The sequence below is a fragment of the Hemiscyllium ocellatum genome, chromosome 10 (assembly GCF_020745735.1).
Source record: "Hemiscyllium ocellatum isolate sHemOce1 chromosome 10, sHemOce1.pat.X.cur, whole genome shotgun sequence".
Taxonomy (NCBI): domain Eukaryota; kingdom Metazoa; phylum Chordata; class Chondrichthyes; order Orectolobiformes; family Hemiscylliidae; genus Hemiscyllium; species Hemiscyllium ocellatum.
This window is the reverse complement of record NC_083410.1, coordinates 99406324-99423350: the sequence shown is the minus strand read 5'-3', so window position 1 is coordinate 99423350 and position 17027 is coordinate 99406324. Positions and strand designations below refer to the sequence as shown.

At 40.4% G+C, this 17027-nt stretch overlaps 1 protein-coding gene across 1 annotated transcript in view; it reads right to left on the bottom strand.

Moving 5' to 3' along the window:
- The window catches only part of kiz (kizuna centrosomal protein), a 187200-nt gene that overhangs the window by 44280 nt on the left and 125893 nt on the right, over window positions 1-17027 (bottom strand). Inside the window, exon 12 of the mRNA XM_060831067.1 lies at window positions 15923-16019. Within this exon, the coding sequence (XP_060687050.1) occupies window positions 15923-16019 (97 nt within the window). The remainder of the gene's footprint in view (window positions 1-15922; window positions 16020-17027) is intronic.

The window sequence follows — 17027 nt, the reverse complement described above, 5'->3', positions numbered from 1 at the left end:
CAGGTTGATACCAGTGTTGTAACTGTACTGGAACAGCTTGGCTAAGGGAGCAGCAGGTTCTGGAGCACAAGTCTTCAGTAATATTGCCAGAATGTGGTCAGGACCTGTAGCCTTTACAGTATTCAGTGCCTCCACCTGTTTCGTGATATCACGTGGACTGAATCAAATTGGCTGAAGACTAGTATCTGTAATGCTGGGGACCACTGGAGGAGTCAGAGATGAATCATTCACTCGGGAATTCTGGCTGAAGATTGGTGCAATAGTTTCAGCCTTAACTATTGCACTGTTTTACTGGGCTCTTCCATCATTGGCAATGTGGATGTTTGTGGAGCCTCCTCCTCCAGTGAGTTGTTTAATTGTCCACCATCATTCACAACTGAATGTGGCAGGACTGCAGAGCTTAGATCTGATCCATTAGTTGTGGGGATTGCTAAGCTTTGTCTATCCTTTGCTTCTAATGCTGTTTGGCATGCAAGTAGTTCTGTTTGGTGGCTTCATCAGGTTGACACCTCATCTTCGGGTATGCCTCTTGTTGTTCTGGCATGCCCTCCTGCACTCTCCATTGAACCAGGTTGATCCCCTGGCTTGATGGTAATGGTTGACTTGGAGATATGCTGGGCTATGAGGTTACAGATTGTGTTGGAATACAATTCTGCTGCTGTTAATGGCCCACAGCGCCTCGAGGATGCCCAGTCTTGAGTTGATAGATCTGTTCAAAGTCTGTCCTATTTAGCACAGTGATAGTGCCACATAACACGAAGAAGGCAGGACTGTGTCTCCACAAAGTCTGTGCAGTGGTCACTCTTACTGAAATAGGAGAAAGTGAGGACTGCAAATGCTTGAGATCAGAGTCAAGTGTGTGGTGCTGGAAAATCACAGCAGGTTTCAGGCATAAGCCCTTCATCAGAATGCCATTCCTGATGAAGGGCTTATGCCCAAAACATTGATTCTCCTGTTCCTCAATATAGCCTGACCTGCTGTGCTTTTCCAGCATCACACTCTTGACTCGTACCGATACTGTCATGGTTAGATGTATCTGCAACTGGCAGATTGATAGGGATGAGGTAAGCACGTTTTTCCCTCTTATTGGTTCCTTCATCACCTGCCACAGCCCCAGACTAGCAGTTACGTCCTTTCGGACTGGACCAGCTTGATCTGTAGTCCTGCTGTAGAGCCAGTCTTGGTGGTGGAAAATGTTAACTTTTATTGACCAACAGGAAATATGAAAAATAAATAAATAAAAAGAGCACAAACATTGGCTGCTTGCCATTCAACCAAATTAAGTTCAGAGAACGCTCACTTCTCCCAACTCTCAGCTATTGGAATAAAAACATGAAAGAACCATAAACAAAAGCATAAATTGCTGGAAAATTTTAGCTGCATCTGTGAAGAAAAATCATTAGGAGAAATTGAGGGCTGCAGATGCTGGAGATCAGAGTCAGAACGTGCGGCGCTGGAAAAGCCCAGCAGGTCAGGCAACATCTGAGGAGTAGGAGAGTCGACATTTCAGGCATAAGCCCTTCATCAGGAATTCCTCCTGCTCCCTGGATGCTGCCTGACCTGCTGTGCTTTTCCAGCGCCACACTTTTTGACAAGAGAAATCGTTGTTAATATTTCAGGTCCAGTGATCCTTCTTCAAAACTGGTGGTAGCTAGGAAAAGGTTGCTTTTTAAGCAGAAGATAGGGTGGGGGCAAGGGGTAAAGTGTAAATAATGGATGGAAATAGAACTCAAAGAGAGAGAGCAGAAGAGTTGGACAAATAAAGGAGGAGATATGATCAACATGGAAGAATGAATTGCTGCAAATGGGGACTCTAAGTGGCTAACAATGGGTAGTGTGTAACAGCGGACCATGTGATAACAAGGCCTGGTGTGTGGGGTTTGGGGTAAGAACACGGGAAAAGGTGCCTCAAACCCTAAAACTGTTGAACTCAAAAATGAATCCAGAAGGCTATAGAGTTTCCAAGCAGAAAATGAAGTGCTGTTCTTCCAACTTGTGCTAAGCTTAATTGAATCACTGCAGTAAGCCTGAATCAGAGAGGTTGGCCAGGGAACAAGGTTGAAATAGCTGGCAACTAGAATCTCACTGTCTTTATTGCAGACAGAACATCTTGAGAGGATCTCCAACTGCAGCTCCTTATGTGCAGACTGATCAGCAGCCACTGGAGGTTGCTGCTGGTCCTGGGCATGCTAACACATTTGTTTCTCCTCAATTCCTCTGTACCTCGGAGCAGTATAGACACAATGATGATTATGTCTGCTGTGGTTGGGTCTGTTGGTCACGTTTCCAATGAACTTGTGTGGGGACTACCAGAAACACAACAGGTACTTATTAACATAGCAGTGAGCATTTGTATCACACAAAAAATAATAGTTTAGCACTGTTCTCCTTTCAGGGGACATGGAGAACTTTAACAAGGAGCATCATGGAATGCCTGCACGTGGAGTTTTGATATAGAGAACTCTATTCTGATGCACATAGCAAGAGTTAGCAGGAGTTTCTAAATGTGGTAGGATTGCTGAAATGTTGCCCCTGTCCCCACTCAACCCAAATCACCCAATGAGGATGATGGCAAATACTTACTTACAATGTAAGGTGAGAAGAAATCAGCTCTCCGTTATTGTGCAGCTGAAATGATTTTGGATTGTTTTGTAAATTGTGGCCCACTGGTGAGACTTTTAAGGTTGTCTGTGACTACTTCTGCTGCAGAGAGAACTGTGGTCAATATGCAATGAATAATACCCTCATCACAATTGACTTCCACTCTGCATCCCAGAATGCTGCCTCCAACCTCCTAAGTGGCTTTCACAATTTCTCAACCACAGGACAGGGGTGCTTTCTGATAAACCACCTTGAATTCAGAGAGCAGACTTTGAGAACTGTTCTTGCCCCAAAACCCTGATCAATTTCAAAGGTCAGCTTTGACTGATCACTGACCAGATCCCTAACTGATCGCTGTAGAGCTCTCCAACTCAGCTACTGATCCCCAGACTGGTTGCATTAGATCTGCAGGACCAGCTGTGACCCACTCCCAGTATTGAATGATATTGAACCCCTGACCTTGACAATTCCTAGCAGCAGATGGACCGTGTCTAAGCCCTGGATTGAGATTGGATGCTTTCCTTGACTGACTGTGATGATACCCCCGATGGAAAAGAGTCTCCTTGACTTGACCATGGATTACACCTCTCATGTTTTCAGACATGGCCATTTAGCTGGAGTACATGCACAGTGATGGCCACATGAGCCGCTTATAGGCATGGCATTATTGCAGCATAGTGCTGCACAGCAACATGTTCATCCTTTTGACTAATTACCGCTGACAACTATGATAATCTGCCTGGCATAAATGGCAAGACAGGGTAGAACAGGGGTGGGGAACCTGCGGCCTTCTAGACCATTGTGTGTGGCCTTTTGAATGAATCCAAATTTTGCAGAACAAATCTTTTATTTTTTATTAATATGCTTTTTTCATCCTTTATTATTTTTATTTTAATCTTAAAATGAATGTATTTAAAATACCAGAGAGTAAAAGAAAATTCACGAAATAATCCTCACAGACTGCCACAATTAAAATAATGTGAATTTTGAAGAATATAGAATTGAAGTTTCTTGGATGCGGCCTTATTAGATTACAACTAACACAATGCGGCCTTCCAACATGAAAAGGTTCCCCACCTCTGAACTACTGTAAGACATTGAATTCAGTTCGAGATACCAAAGCACAAAAGGCATGAGAAGGCAAACCAGCGATGGTGTTAAAATCCAACTCAGTGTGATGTGAGCAAGTGCTAAGAAAGCAAGCAAAGACCACAGATGTGCACCCTCTTTGGTGAACAAGATAGTGCCTGCCTTTGGATGCAAAGTGGGCTGGCAGTAGCATTTCAGTGTAAACTACAGCACTAAAGTGGATATTTTATTCCAAGTGAGGCAGAGATGTGGCACTTCTTTAGTAATTGCTTCAAATAATGTAACCTAATTTGACTTATATTCACAAATCTATAACTTACTAAATTTTCTGTATTGTCAATAAACATTTTAAGATAGGTAAGGGAAATGTCAACATTCAGATGAAGTCCTGATAAGTAAACAGCTTAAAGGACAGATAGAATCCACATCAAGGACTGCTGACTTAGGGGAATAAACCAAGTTGCATGCAACAGACAAGTGGGTTCACATTTGTGCTGTTCTGCTTAATTTTGTTCTCATCCTTACACCAGTTTTGGACTGACTTAATGGTTAGATTTACTACAGAACTGCAGAGGTACACTTATGAACTTGATGTCAAAGCAGTCAATCAAAAAGAAAACTAATATTAATAACATCGGTTTGATTAAAATACTTCAAAGCAATATTTGAACTTTATGTATTTGATGAACAAGATTTTGGGTTTCATCCAGCCCACCCCTGCCACAAGTACAAACTATGGCATCAATCTTGTGATTTATCAGGTTCTAGTTCTGTGGACATCCAGGCCAATCTCACATTACAGTTTTCAGTCACAAGAGGATCCACAGAAGATGAAGTCTCTTCCAACTTGAACATACTTGAATAATAAGGAGTCTATCCTGACTCCATGTTCTACAACTGGCTCAGTGGAGGAATACTGCATAGGACTAAACAGAAATACCAGACTGTACTCCAAATCATATAACAACATACAAAATACAAGTGGATTTCTCATAGCAGAGCTCTTGGTGAACATAAGTAAACACTGTATTATGTTAGATAATGTCCAATGCACTATCCTTGCCCTTGATTTACCACACATAAATAAACAGAGTTGCATTTTTATTCCACAGTATTATTCTAGGAATGCCTCTGGTATTTATTGGTTCGAGGTGCATAACTGACCATATTTGTGTAGGAATTGCAAATCTGTAAGCTGAATTATTATCTTTGTTCAGCTAAATGTTCAATTCTAGCTTTTAGTTGGAACAAAAAGGATGAACAGGAGAATGGTAGGAGAGATGTTCCAAAGTGCTCATAGTTAACAGCAATACTAGGGAGTAGAGGAGGTTATGTTTCTTTGTGGCTTTGAGGAACCATCTGGTAGTGTTTTCTCAAGTACATGGAAAAGATACCATAACACTACACTGAATAAGAGTAGGGGAGAAGAATTGACCAATACTTATACCTCAGTCAACATCATTAAGAATAGATCATGTGGTAATTATCGCATTATGTTTGCCAGAATTTGCAAAACACAAATTGGCTGCCATGTTTTCTCCACCGTAACAGTGATGATACTTCAACACTATTTCATAGGCTGCAAAGATACCAAGTAAGTACACGTCTTTCTTTGTTACATGTTTTGGTAATTTTATTAACCTTGGACATTGAAGCATTTTTTTTTGACAGTCAACAGGAACAATGTTACAGGAAGGATAGAAAGGGAGACAAGAGAGGAAGGGAAGTGGCATTTTTGATAAGGGATAGCATTACAGCTGTGCTGAGGGAGGATATTCCTGGAAATACATCCAGGGAAGTTATTTGGGTGAAACTGAGAAATAAGAAAGGGATGATCACCTTATTGGGATTGTATTATAGACCCCCTAATAGTCAGAGGGAAATTGAAAAACAAACTTGTAACAAGACCTCAGCTATCTATAAGAATAATAGAGTAATTATGGTAGGGGATTTGAACTTTCCAAACATTGACTGGGACTGCCATAGTGTTATAGGTTTAGATGGAGAGGAATTTTCCAAGACAAGCCAATTTTCTGATTCAGTATGTGGATGTACCGACTAGAGAAGGTGCAAAACTTGACTTACTCTTGGGAAATAAGGCAGGGCAGGTGACTGAGGTGTCAGTGGGGGAGCACTTTGGGGCCAGTGACCATAATTCTATTCATTTTAAAACAGTGATGGAAAAGGATAGATCGGATCTAAAAGTTGAAGTCCTAAATTGGAGGAAGGCCAATTTTGACGGTATTAGGCAAGAACTTTTGAAAGATGATTGGAGGCAAATGTTTGCAGGTAAAGGGACGGCTGGAAAATGGGAAGCCTTCAGAAATGAGATAACAGGAATCCAGAGAAACTATATGCCTGTTAGGTTGAAAGGGAAGGCTGGTAGGTATAGGGAATGCTGGATGACTAAAGAAATTGAGGGTTTGGTTAAAAAAAAGGAAGCATATGACAGGTATAGACAGGATAGATCGAGTGAATCCTTAGAAGAGTATAAAGAAAGTAGGAGTATACTTAAGAGGGAAATCAGGAGGGCAAAACGGGGACATGAGACAACTTCGGCACATAAAATTAAGGAGAATCCACAGGGTTTTTACAAATACATTAAGGACAAACAGGTAACTAGGGAGACAATAGGGCCCCTCAAAGATCAGCAAGGTGGAGCCACAGAAAATGGGGGAGATACTAAATGCGTATTTTGCATCAGTATTTACTGTGGAAAAGGATATGGAAGATATAGACTGTAGGGAAATAGATGGTGACATCTTGCAAAATGTCCAGATTACAGAGGAGGAAGTGCTGGATGTCTTGAAATGGTTAAAGGTGGATAAATCACCAGGACCTGATCAGGTGTACCTGAGAACTCTGTGGGAAACTAGAGAAGTGATTGCTGGGCCTCTTGCTGAGATATTTGTATCATCGATAGTGACAGGTGAGGTGCCGGAAGACTGGAGGTTGGCAAACATGGTGCCACTGTTTAAGAAGGGCGGTAAAGACAAGCCAGGGAACTATAGACCGGTGAGCCTGACCTCAGTGGTGGGCAAGTTGTTGGAGGGAATCCTGAGGGACAGAATGTACATGTATTTGGAAAGGCAAGGACTGATGAGGGATCATTAACATGGCTTTGTGCATGGCAAATCATGTCTCACAAACTTGACTGAGTTTTTTGAAGAAGTAATAAAGAAGATTGATGAGGGCAGAGCAGTAGATGTGATCTATATGGACTTCAGTAAGGCAGTTGACAAGGTTCCCCATGGGAGCCTGATTAGCAAGGTTAGATATCATGGAATACAGGGAGAACTAGCCATTTGGATACAGAATTGGCTGAAAGGTAGAACACAGAGGGCGATGGTGGAGGGTTGTTTTCTCAGGCTGGAGGCCTGTGACCAGTGGAGTGCCACAAGGATCGGTGCTGGGTCCTCTACCTTTTGTCATTTACATAAATGATTTGGATGCGAGCGTAAGAGGTACAGTTAGTAAGTTTGCAGGTGACACCAAAATTGGAGGTGTAGTGGACTGCAAAGAGGGTTATCGCAGATTACAACAGGATCTGGCCAGATGGGCCAATGGGCTGAGAAGTGGCAGATGGAGTTTAATTCAGATAAATGCGAGGTGCTGCACTTTGGGAAAGCAAATCTTAGCAGGACTTATAAAGTTAATGGTAAGGTCCTAGGGCATGTTGCTGAACAAAGAGACCTTGGAGTGCAGGTTCATAGCTCCTTGAAAGTGGAGTCGCAGGTAGATAGGATAGTGAAGAAGGCATTTGGTATGCTTTCCTTTATTGGTCAGAGTATTGAGTACAGGAGTTGGGAGGTCATGTTGCGGCTGTACAGGACATTGGTTAGGCCGCTGTTGGAATATTGCATGCAATTCTGGTCTCCCTCCTATCGGAAAGATATTATGAAACTTGAAAGGGTTCAGAAAAGATTTACAAGGATGTTGCCAGGGTTGGAGGATTTGAGCTATAGGGAGAGGCTGAACAGGCTGGGGCTGTTTTCCCTGGAGCGTCGGAGACTGAGGGGTGACCTTATAGAAGCTTTCAAAATTATGGAGGGCATGGATAGGATAAATAGACAAAGTCTTTTCCCTGGATCAGGGAGTCCAGAACTAGAGGGAATAGGCTTGAGGTGAGAGGAGAAAGATATAAAAGAGACCTAAGGGGCAACTTTTTCATGCAGAGGGTGGTACGTGCATGGAATGATCTGCCAGAGGATGTGGTGGAGGCTGGTACAATTGCAACATTTAACAGGCATTTGGATGGGTATATGAATAGGAAGGGTTTGGAGGGATATGGGCCGGGTGCTGGCAGGTGGGACTAGAGTGGGTTGAGGTATCTGGTCGGCATGGACGGGTTGGACTAAAGGGTCTGTTTCCATGCTGTACATCTCTATGACTCTATGACAACAATCTGTGAATAAAACACTATCATTTAAGAGTGGTGCAAAGGCAAGGTCAATGTGAATGAAGCAATCAAAGCTTCTAGGCAGGTCTTCAACAGTCAAGATCTCCAAAACAATAAAATTCATTTGTTACAATCCTCCCTAGATTTAACTTTCCAGATCATCTGTCAAACCCATAATTGTCGCGTGACCCAGTAACCCTACTGGGAGCAGCTGTATACACTCACTTGTGATTTACCAGGAAGTCAATGGAATCTCGACATGAAATACTCTAGTTGCACAATACCTGATTTCACTATAAAACCTTTGCTGAAAATGTGAAAGTTGGCAGCTCCCTTTTACCCCAACAATCTAATCAGCTAGACGCTTTAGAATAGAAATGGTATTTTGATGAATAAGACTGGTAGTCAGACATATATGCTTCAATTGTTAACAGAACACAAGAGAGAGAATGAATTCTTTCAGAGACCTTGGACGACCATTACTGACTTACAAGGAGATACAAGGTTTAATGAAGCAGTATTAAAGTTTACAAGTAAATCAAGTATACTAAGTAGAAAGTTATAAAAAGAAGTGGGTTTTAACTAATAATTCAAAAGGAATGAAGCCACATATAGAGTATGCTTACAAAGGTAAAGTAAACATGATTTTACACATTACATTACGTATTCTATTAATTTGTGTTTTTCAGAAAACCCACAAATTAGGGGGAGCAGATTTAGGACTGAATTGAGAAGGAACTTCTTCACCCAGAGGGTTGTGAATCTATGGAATTCCCTGCCCAGTGAAGTGGTTGACACTACTTCAGTAAATGTTTTTAAAGTTAAGATCGATTCTTTTTAACAATAAAGGAATTTAGGATTACAGTGAGAGGGCGGGTAAGTGGAGCTGAGGCCACAAAAAGACCACCCATTAGTGGGCAGCACGGTGGCACAGTGGTTAGCACTGCTGCCTCACAGCGCCAGAGACCCGGGTTCAATTCCCGACTCAGGCGACTGACTGTGTGGAGTTTGCACGTTCTCCCCGTGTCTGCGTGGGTTTCCTCCGGGTGCTCCGGTTTCCTCCCACAGTCCAAAGATGTGCGGGTCAGGTGAATTGGCCATGCTAAATTGCCAGTAGTGTTAGGCAAGGGGTAAATGTAGGGGTATGGGTGGGTTTCGCTTCGGCGGGTCGGTGTGGACTTGTTGGGCCGAAGGGCCTGTTTCCACACTGTAAGTCTAATCTAATCTAATCTAATGATCTTTTTGAATGGCGGAGCAGGCTCGAAGGGCCAGAGGGCCTACTCCTGCTCCTAGTTCTTATGTTCTAAAAGACATTACAAATCCAAAGCATAGCTACGTTCAATGATTAACATGATACAGTTCGTCTGCTGAGCCCTCTAATCTGCTGCATGGATATTAGGTTGACAATCTGCTGCTTGTAGCAGAAAGGTTTGGTTGCTCGTGTACTCCCATTGAATGGCTATTCCCAACATCCAATGAATTTCCTGCTCTGCATAAAATAAAGTTGGTTACTCCACTGTCAGGCCAGACAACTGATTTCAGTTATGGTACCATCAGTGCCCGAAGACTGCCTACTTCATGGCTGCAAAATTTTGTTAGAATGAACAAAATCAATTTAGATTACGTTAAGGTGACTGGAATATTGTGATTTATCAGATTCTTTTCATGCTGAAAGCAATAGCATACATACAGCATGTAGTATTTCCTAAAATGAAAGTTTTAGTGGAATTACTTCTGTAATTCTCTTATGAATTTCAGAATTAATCACTTTATGATTTGCAAAGTGATTTTGTCTACTTTCCATTACTAAAATGTTTTCAGTTTTATATAGCAGTGTAAAACATTTTTAAGCTATTTAAGTGACAGTATTTAGGAATAGTGTTGAATAAAGGATCACCGGCTACTGTTCTGAAGTTGAAGGTGTGTACTACACTTCTAAGAAAAAGTGAATGTTGTTTTGCACTGAGAGTTTACAAGCACCTGCCATATGACTAGCTGGCGTCTTAGAGTATACTGGAAAATTGAAAATATATAACATTTGGTAGTGAAATAGACACCTGAGTTGGTTGCTATTTTGACAATAATTTGAACTTAACCAGTTTAAATTATGCCTCAGGATATTAAAACTCAATTGAGTTTGAATATATTGTTTTTGCCGACATCGAACCAATGATCCGATTCTGGGGTATGAAAAAGGCAGGCAATTTGAAAGTTAGACAGAGTAACTGCCATCGAGAGAGGAACTGCCATCGAAATACTCTCTATCAAAGGTACCTTTTCATGTGAAACATCTTCACAGTAAAAAGAAAGAAGATGACGAAGGGAGATCTTCATCCACAAGAAGACAGGCACCAACGACAACAGCTTCGGTTTTGAAATTAAGTTAATGTAATTTTACTACGTGTTTAATTGGAACAGTGTATTATTTTAGAGTTGGAGGAAGATAATAAGCAGTTGAGAGAAAGGGGATGCTTAGAGCTGTAAATAGTTGTTGTTTAATATTTACTTTTAGACTTAATGAATTAATTGATATTATTTTCTTTAAAAATTGGAATTTGGGAGTTCTCTGTCACTCGTATGTTAACAGTTTACGAGGCAAGATGAGCTTTTCCCAGTTTTTGCTTTAATTAACAGAGGGGTTCACTGCAGTGTTGTAACTCTATGAAGTGCATAACCGATATATGAAGTAACTCCATGATGGCCAGTATCCCATCACCAAGACACCCTTTATTTACATGTGCAGAGCACATGACATGGACCCAGCTGGCTCAGAGGTAGCTCTGAGATTTAACAGAACCCTGACATCCCTGTATATTTTTTTTTTCAAGACACCCCTGTTTATATCTGGCAGCCAGGGCTCCCTGATTGGTTCAGGTTAACAGCCCCAATCAAGGAACTGATATTCTATGAGGTCCACCTGACTGATCTCGTTCTAATCACTACATCCTTCCTCCTCTAAGTCCTGGTACATAGGCCTTTTCTCTTGCCAGTAGCTTCTGGTCCAGTTAGAGAATTAGAGAAGGCTTGGGCTCCTAATAACCGAAAAAGGTGGTGGTCCACAAGCTGTCAGGAGAATTACTCATTGCTTTTCGTCTGCGCCAATGTCAATTACCTAGAAAGAAATTGCATTCTTTCCATATATTGGGCCCAATTTTCAGTGGCAGGATCGAATGTGTCAAATGGTGGCATGATATCAAAAATGCTTATCCCAACTCAAAGACAACTGCTGCGGGCGATTCTCTTCAGGGGCGCATTTTTCTTACATCGCCACTGAAGTAACTTGACAAATGCTAGCATCCCATCACCAAGTCTATCTTTATTTACATATGCTCAGGACATGACACAGACCAAGCTAGCTCAAAGCCAGCTTCCAGAGTGAACAGACACTCCTATTTCTATCTGTCAGCCAGAACCTCCTGATTGGACCATGTTATCAGCCCCAGTCAGGGTATTCATATTCTATCAGCTCCATTGGGCTGACCTCATTCATGTAACTAATGTAACAAGGCAAATTTACTCATGCCATGTTTCCAGCAATGGACCCATACTGAAAAGCAGTGTGGGTGGTTGCCAGAAAGTGCTAATGGAGACACAATGCTATATCCTCAGTTATCTGACTCACACACCCCATGAACACAGTTCCACTCTGGGAACACTAAATTTAGCTTTATGTACATTGTCAGGCATTTTAGAAGTATTCAATTCAGACTATAGTTGGTATAGAGCCTGTTCAGAATCTTATAAATGGCTCACCTGTACAGAAAGAGATAATAAATATGCAATGTGACATTGGACTTGGTAACAATATTGTAGCAGTCGCAAGTTTGAAATACAACTCTAAAATCACAAATGGAAATAAATTAAACAGGTTTACCATAAAATTATACCCTGGAATCCAGTTGAAGCCTTGTTCAGATTTCCCTTTTTTGATTGTAGGTGAGATTTGATCTTAATAACACAAGATTAAATATCTGGTATAGTACAGGAATAACATTAAATTTCTGCAGTGCCATATTTCCCCACTAGATGTCACAGGTACATTTATTAGTGTTGCAGAGAGTAAAATGGAAATTAACAGCAGTGAAAAATGATTGTCATTGCGCATTGGTTGAAGAAAATTGAATGAAGCTTAACTAAAGACAAACTTTAGTCTACTGAATTGCGCCTCATTTAAAAAGTTACACAAGGAGAAAACATATCTGTAAAAATATTACATTCTTGTATACCTTAGCATATCACTCAACCATTCCCTATTTACAACTTAATTGGGAGCAGACATTTTGTACAAGAATCATTTGCAGTGATACAGTGAAAGGGTCAATAGATTCAGTGTTATGAAGTTGAAAGCGTGTACTGTACTTTTAAGAGAGAGTGAAAGTGGTTTTGAACTGAGATCTTGCAGGCACCTGTCATGTGAAAATTGAAAATATGTAATATTTGCCAGCGAAACAAGTATCTGAGTTTTGGTCGCCGTGCTTTCACAACAGTTTGAATTTCACTAATTTAATTTATGCTCCAAGATAGTAAAACCCAATCAAATTTGAATTTTACTGTTTTGCCAACATCGAACCAATGAGAATATCCAATGTGTCGGGTACAAAGAAGTTAGCCAGACTGAGGACCAACTGCCATCAGCAGAGTAACTGAGCAAAGCACTCTCTATCAAAGGTACCGCTTTTATAAGAAACATCTTTAAAACAAAAGACCGAGGACAACTCAGATAGATCTATAGCCAGAGAAAGGACAATGGAGATGACCGCCACTGACTGGTTTTGAAAATTAAGTTAATATAATTTTAATATGGGTGGTTAGTGGAACAGTGTATAACAATACAGTTGGAGGCAGGTAACAAGCAGCCAGGAGAAAGGAGGCGTAGAGTTGTAAATAGCTCTTATTTAATGTTCAATTTTAGAGTTAAAGAATAAATTGGTATTTTTTCTTTCAATACTGTAATCTGGGAGTTCTCTGTTACTCATACTTGAGCAGGTTATGAGGCAAGGTGAGCTTTTCTGGATGTTTGGTTTAATTAGCAGAGGGGTTCACCCAGTGTTGTAACAATAGTATGAATGCAAATTACTGCCTATCATTGGATTTAATCTTTATCCTTTCACTGCAAGTACAATGCAGTTTATGCCCATTTAAATATTGGTAAATGCAAGGGTATCATCTTTGTGATAATAGCTTGTGCCATTATTGACAATCTATTCACTCACTTCTACTGTTGTAAAACTCTTTTCCTGAGAGACAAACTTGTATAATTCTTTCTAAATGTTTCTATGGAAGCATACACTGGCAGTACTTCCATCCCTAAATAAAATGCCATTCCCATTCAAAGTATCCAGAAGCAAAGTTCAAGTTCGAGTGTTGTTTTTGTACCATCTATCCAAATGAAAATAATTAATAATAACAATGGTGAAAAGATGGCACAGAATTTATTCTTGACTACCAGAGATAGATATTGACAGAGAATAAGAATAGTAAATATTTGATTTAACATTTTAACTTTGGAATGTGGTGTAAGCCAACATCAACTATTAAATTAATTTTTTTCAGTTAAAAGTAAAGGTGGTCAATGTAACAGGGAGTTTTGCTATTCTTTTGTAAATAATGAATTAAACATAAGACATAGCTTAATTGTCCATCAAGTCTGTTCTGCCAATCAATGAGTTCATGACTGATCTGATAATCCTCAACACACTTACCTGCCTTTTCCCTGATACCCTCGGTTCCCTTACTGATTAAAAATCCCTACATCGCAGTTCTGGTTATGCTTTCACAGCCCTCTACAATAAAGTATTACGCAGATTCACCACACTCAGCGAGAAGAAAATTCATCCTCATCTTTATTTTCTCTCTTTTGCTGGGATTATGCCTTCTGATCCTAGATGCTCCCACAAGGGGAAACAATTTCTCTGCATTAACTGCAAATACCCAAGAATCTTAGGTGTTTTAATAAGGTCTCCTGTCATTCTTCTAAACTCCAACAAGTACAAATTCAATCTATTCAATTTCTCCTCAAGAAAATTCTTCCATACCCAACTCTGTGAACCTTCTCTGGACTGACTCCAATGCCACTATATCTTTCCTTAGATCAAGGGACCAAAACTGCTCAGAATATTCTTGTTGTGATCTGACTAGTGCGTTGTAGAGTTTTAGCAAGAGGTCTTCTATATTCCGGTCCCCTTGAAATATAGAAATTTACAAAGATGTTGCCAGGCCATTTGCCAGCACTTGGCTCATATCCCTCTATACCGTTCCTATTCATGTACCCTTCTGATGCCTTTTAAGTGCTGTAATTGTAACAACCTCCACCACTTCCTCTGGCAGCTCATTCCATTCACGAATCACCCTTTGCGTGAAATAGTTGCCCCTTAGGTCCTTTTTTTAATCTTTCTCCTTTCACCCTAAATCTCCTGGCCCCCACCCAGGGAAAATACCTTGTTTATTTATCCTATTCATGCCCCTCATGATTTTATAAACATCTATAAAGTCACCCCTCACCCTCTGATGCTCCGGGGAAAACAGCTCCAGTCTATTTAGCCTCTCCCATTTCTGTCCTGTACATCTCTATGACTCTATGACTCAATGGTCTGAGTTATAGGGAGCAGTTGGACAAGCTAGGCTTTTTTTCTTTTGAGCGTAGGAGATTGGGGGAATCTTATGGAATTATGTAAGATCATGAGAGGCACGTATAGGGTAAATGCACTCAGTCTTTTTCCCAGGAATGGGAAATCAAAGACTAGAGGGCATCATTTTAAGGTTAGAGAAAAAAGAATAAAAGAGAACCTGAGAGGCAACTTTTTTACTCAGAGGTTGGTACATTTATGTAATTAGCTGCCAAAGGAAGTGGTGGAGGCAGGTATATTAACAATATTTAAAAGGCATTTGGACAAATACAAGGATAAGAAAGGTTTAGAAGGATATGGGCCAAGTACAGGGAAATGGGTTTAGTGTTGATGGACATTTTGGTAGGCATGGACCAGTTTGGGTTAAAGGGCCTGTCTCTGTGCCATGAGACTCTATGACTCTATGATTCTAGGTTTGTGTTATTCCTGTATGAGGACCCCGACTCTGTGGTGCAGTCTTTTTCCATTTTAATGATATTCAGCTCTTCTATTTTAACTTCCTAAGTGTATAATGTCACATTTTCTCGTGTTACATTCCATCTGCAAAGCTTCTTCCCACAATTAATGGAGTAAGAGACTTGAAAAGGAAGATTAATTTCAACTGTCACCATTGTACAAAATCAGTCTATTCTTTGTTTGTTGGAATTTTAAGTATGATTTTTTTAGTAATTACGATTGCTACAATCTATCAAGGGTCATATGTATAAATCGCAGATTACACTTCAAAATGATTTTATGGGTTGTGATATTGTGAGTTAAATACACAGATTAAATGGTGGACATCTCGTTAAACTGACCAATTACAATGTAAATCAACAATAGTTTACAAATACCACATATATACAGAGGTATAAACAATGCCAATTAATTTAATTCAAAAACATTGCTTCCAAGAAAATGCACCTTTAAAAGGAGTTTGGAACAAGGTTTGTAATTCACAACTGTTGAATGTTGTGATTACTAGTTTTGATTTCTACAAGTGCGAGATGTTGCGAATAATTAAATAAATTGTAATTTCCAAAGAATGAATCCCAGGATTTACACTTCAGCCGACAATACAGGCACTACATCTCAGAATGTTTGTCAAACTATGTAGCACACTTATCAGTTCCTAACATTAATATAAAAAGTGACCAATGATGAAGCTTTCCTAATTAAAAGTATTCATAATTATGATCATTTTTACATTGAATTACAACCACCTTACCTTAACTGTGGGCTTTCTTCACTCGAGCCAGTTTCAAAATTATCTTTAACCTCATTATCATTTTTTGCCTTCCTGCTGCACTTCTCCTTGCTCATACCTAGAACAACACAAAGAACAAGGCCAAACAGTTACACAATACATTAAGTTCTCTACTTAATGTTATGGGGCTGCATTCCTAAAAATCATGACTTATGTGAAGCAGTTTATGTGGTTTCCACAGGAAAGAATGTTGGAACTGTCGTTAGTTCCGTATTACATCACTGATCAGGGAAAAAAGAAATATTAAACATTATACCCTCGAACTGAACCTTTTTTAAGATTATTTAATTTCCTAGTGTTTAGATGAGACTAGATTCCCTACAGTGTGGAAACAGGCACTTCGGCCCAACCAGTCCACACCAACCTTCCAAAGAATAACCCACCCAGACCCATTTCACTCTGACTAATGCACAATTCACCTAACCTGCACATTTTTGGACTGTGGGAGGAAACCGGAGCACCCGGAGAAAACCCACGCTGACATGGAGAGAATGTGTGAACTCTACACAGACAGTTACCCGAGGCTGGAATTGAACCTGGGACCCTGGTGCTGTGAAGCAGCAGTGCTAACCACTGAGCCACCATACCGCCTGAATGTATTTTGCTGTTCAAGAACCAGATTCAATTTGAAGCTGGAGCTCCAATGCTGTGGAATTGCAAATAATTCAGAAGTACTGAGGCTTTTACAATTCTTTTTTTTAAATGCTGCTTCCCTTTCCTGAATCCTTATTGACAGTGAGGGCTTGCAATAAGAGCAGTGAGACTTCTGCACCATCAGAACTCTCACTTCTTTGATATCAGAGCTCGGGCTTCAGATTCGATCTGGATCTTGAATGGAAACAAAATAGAAGAGCCACATGGATGAGCTCAGGAGGAAGATGGGGTTACAACCTGGAAGTCAGAAGTGGAGATGGGTGAGGAAACAGGCCACAACCTGGGAGTCAGAGAGCTGGGAAAACAGGTGACACAGGAAATGAAGTTCAATAAATCTCATGAGGCTCAGCCAGAATATAATTTCCATGAATTTATCAACGTTAAAAGTGAAATAATGCTTAATCAGACTACT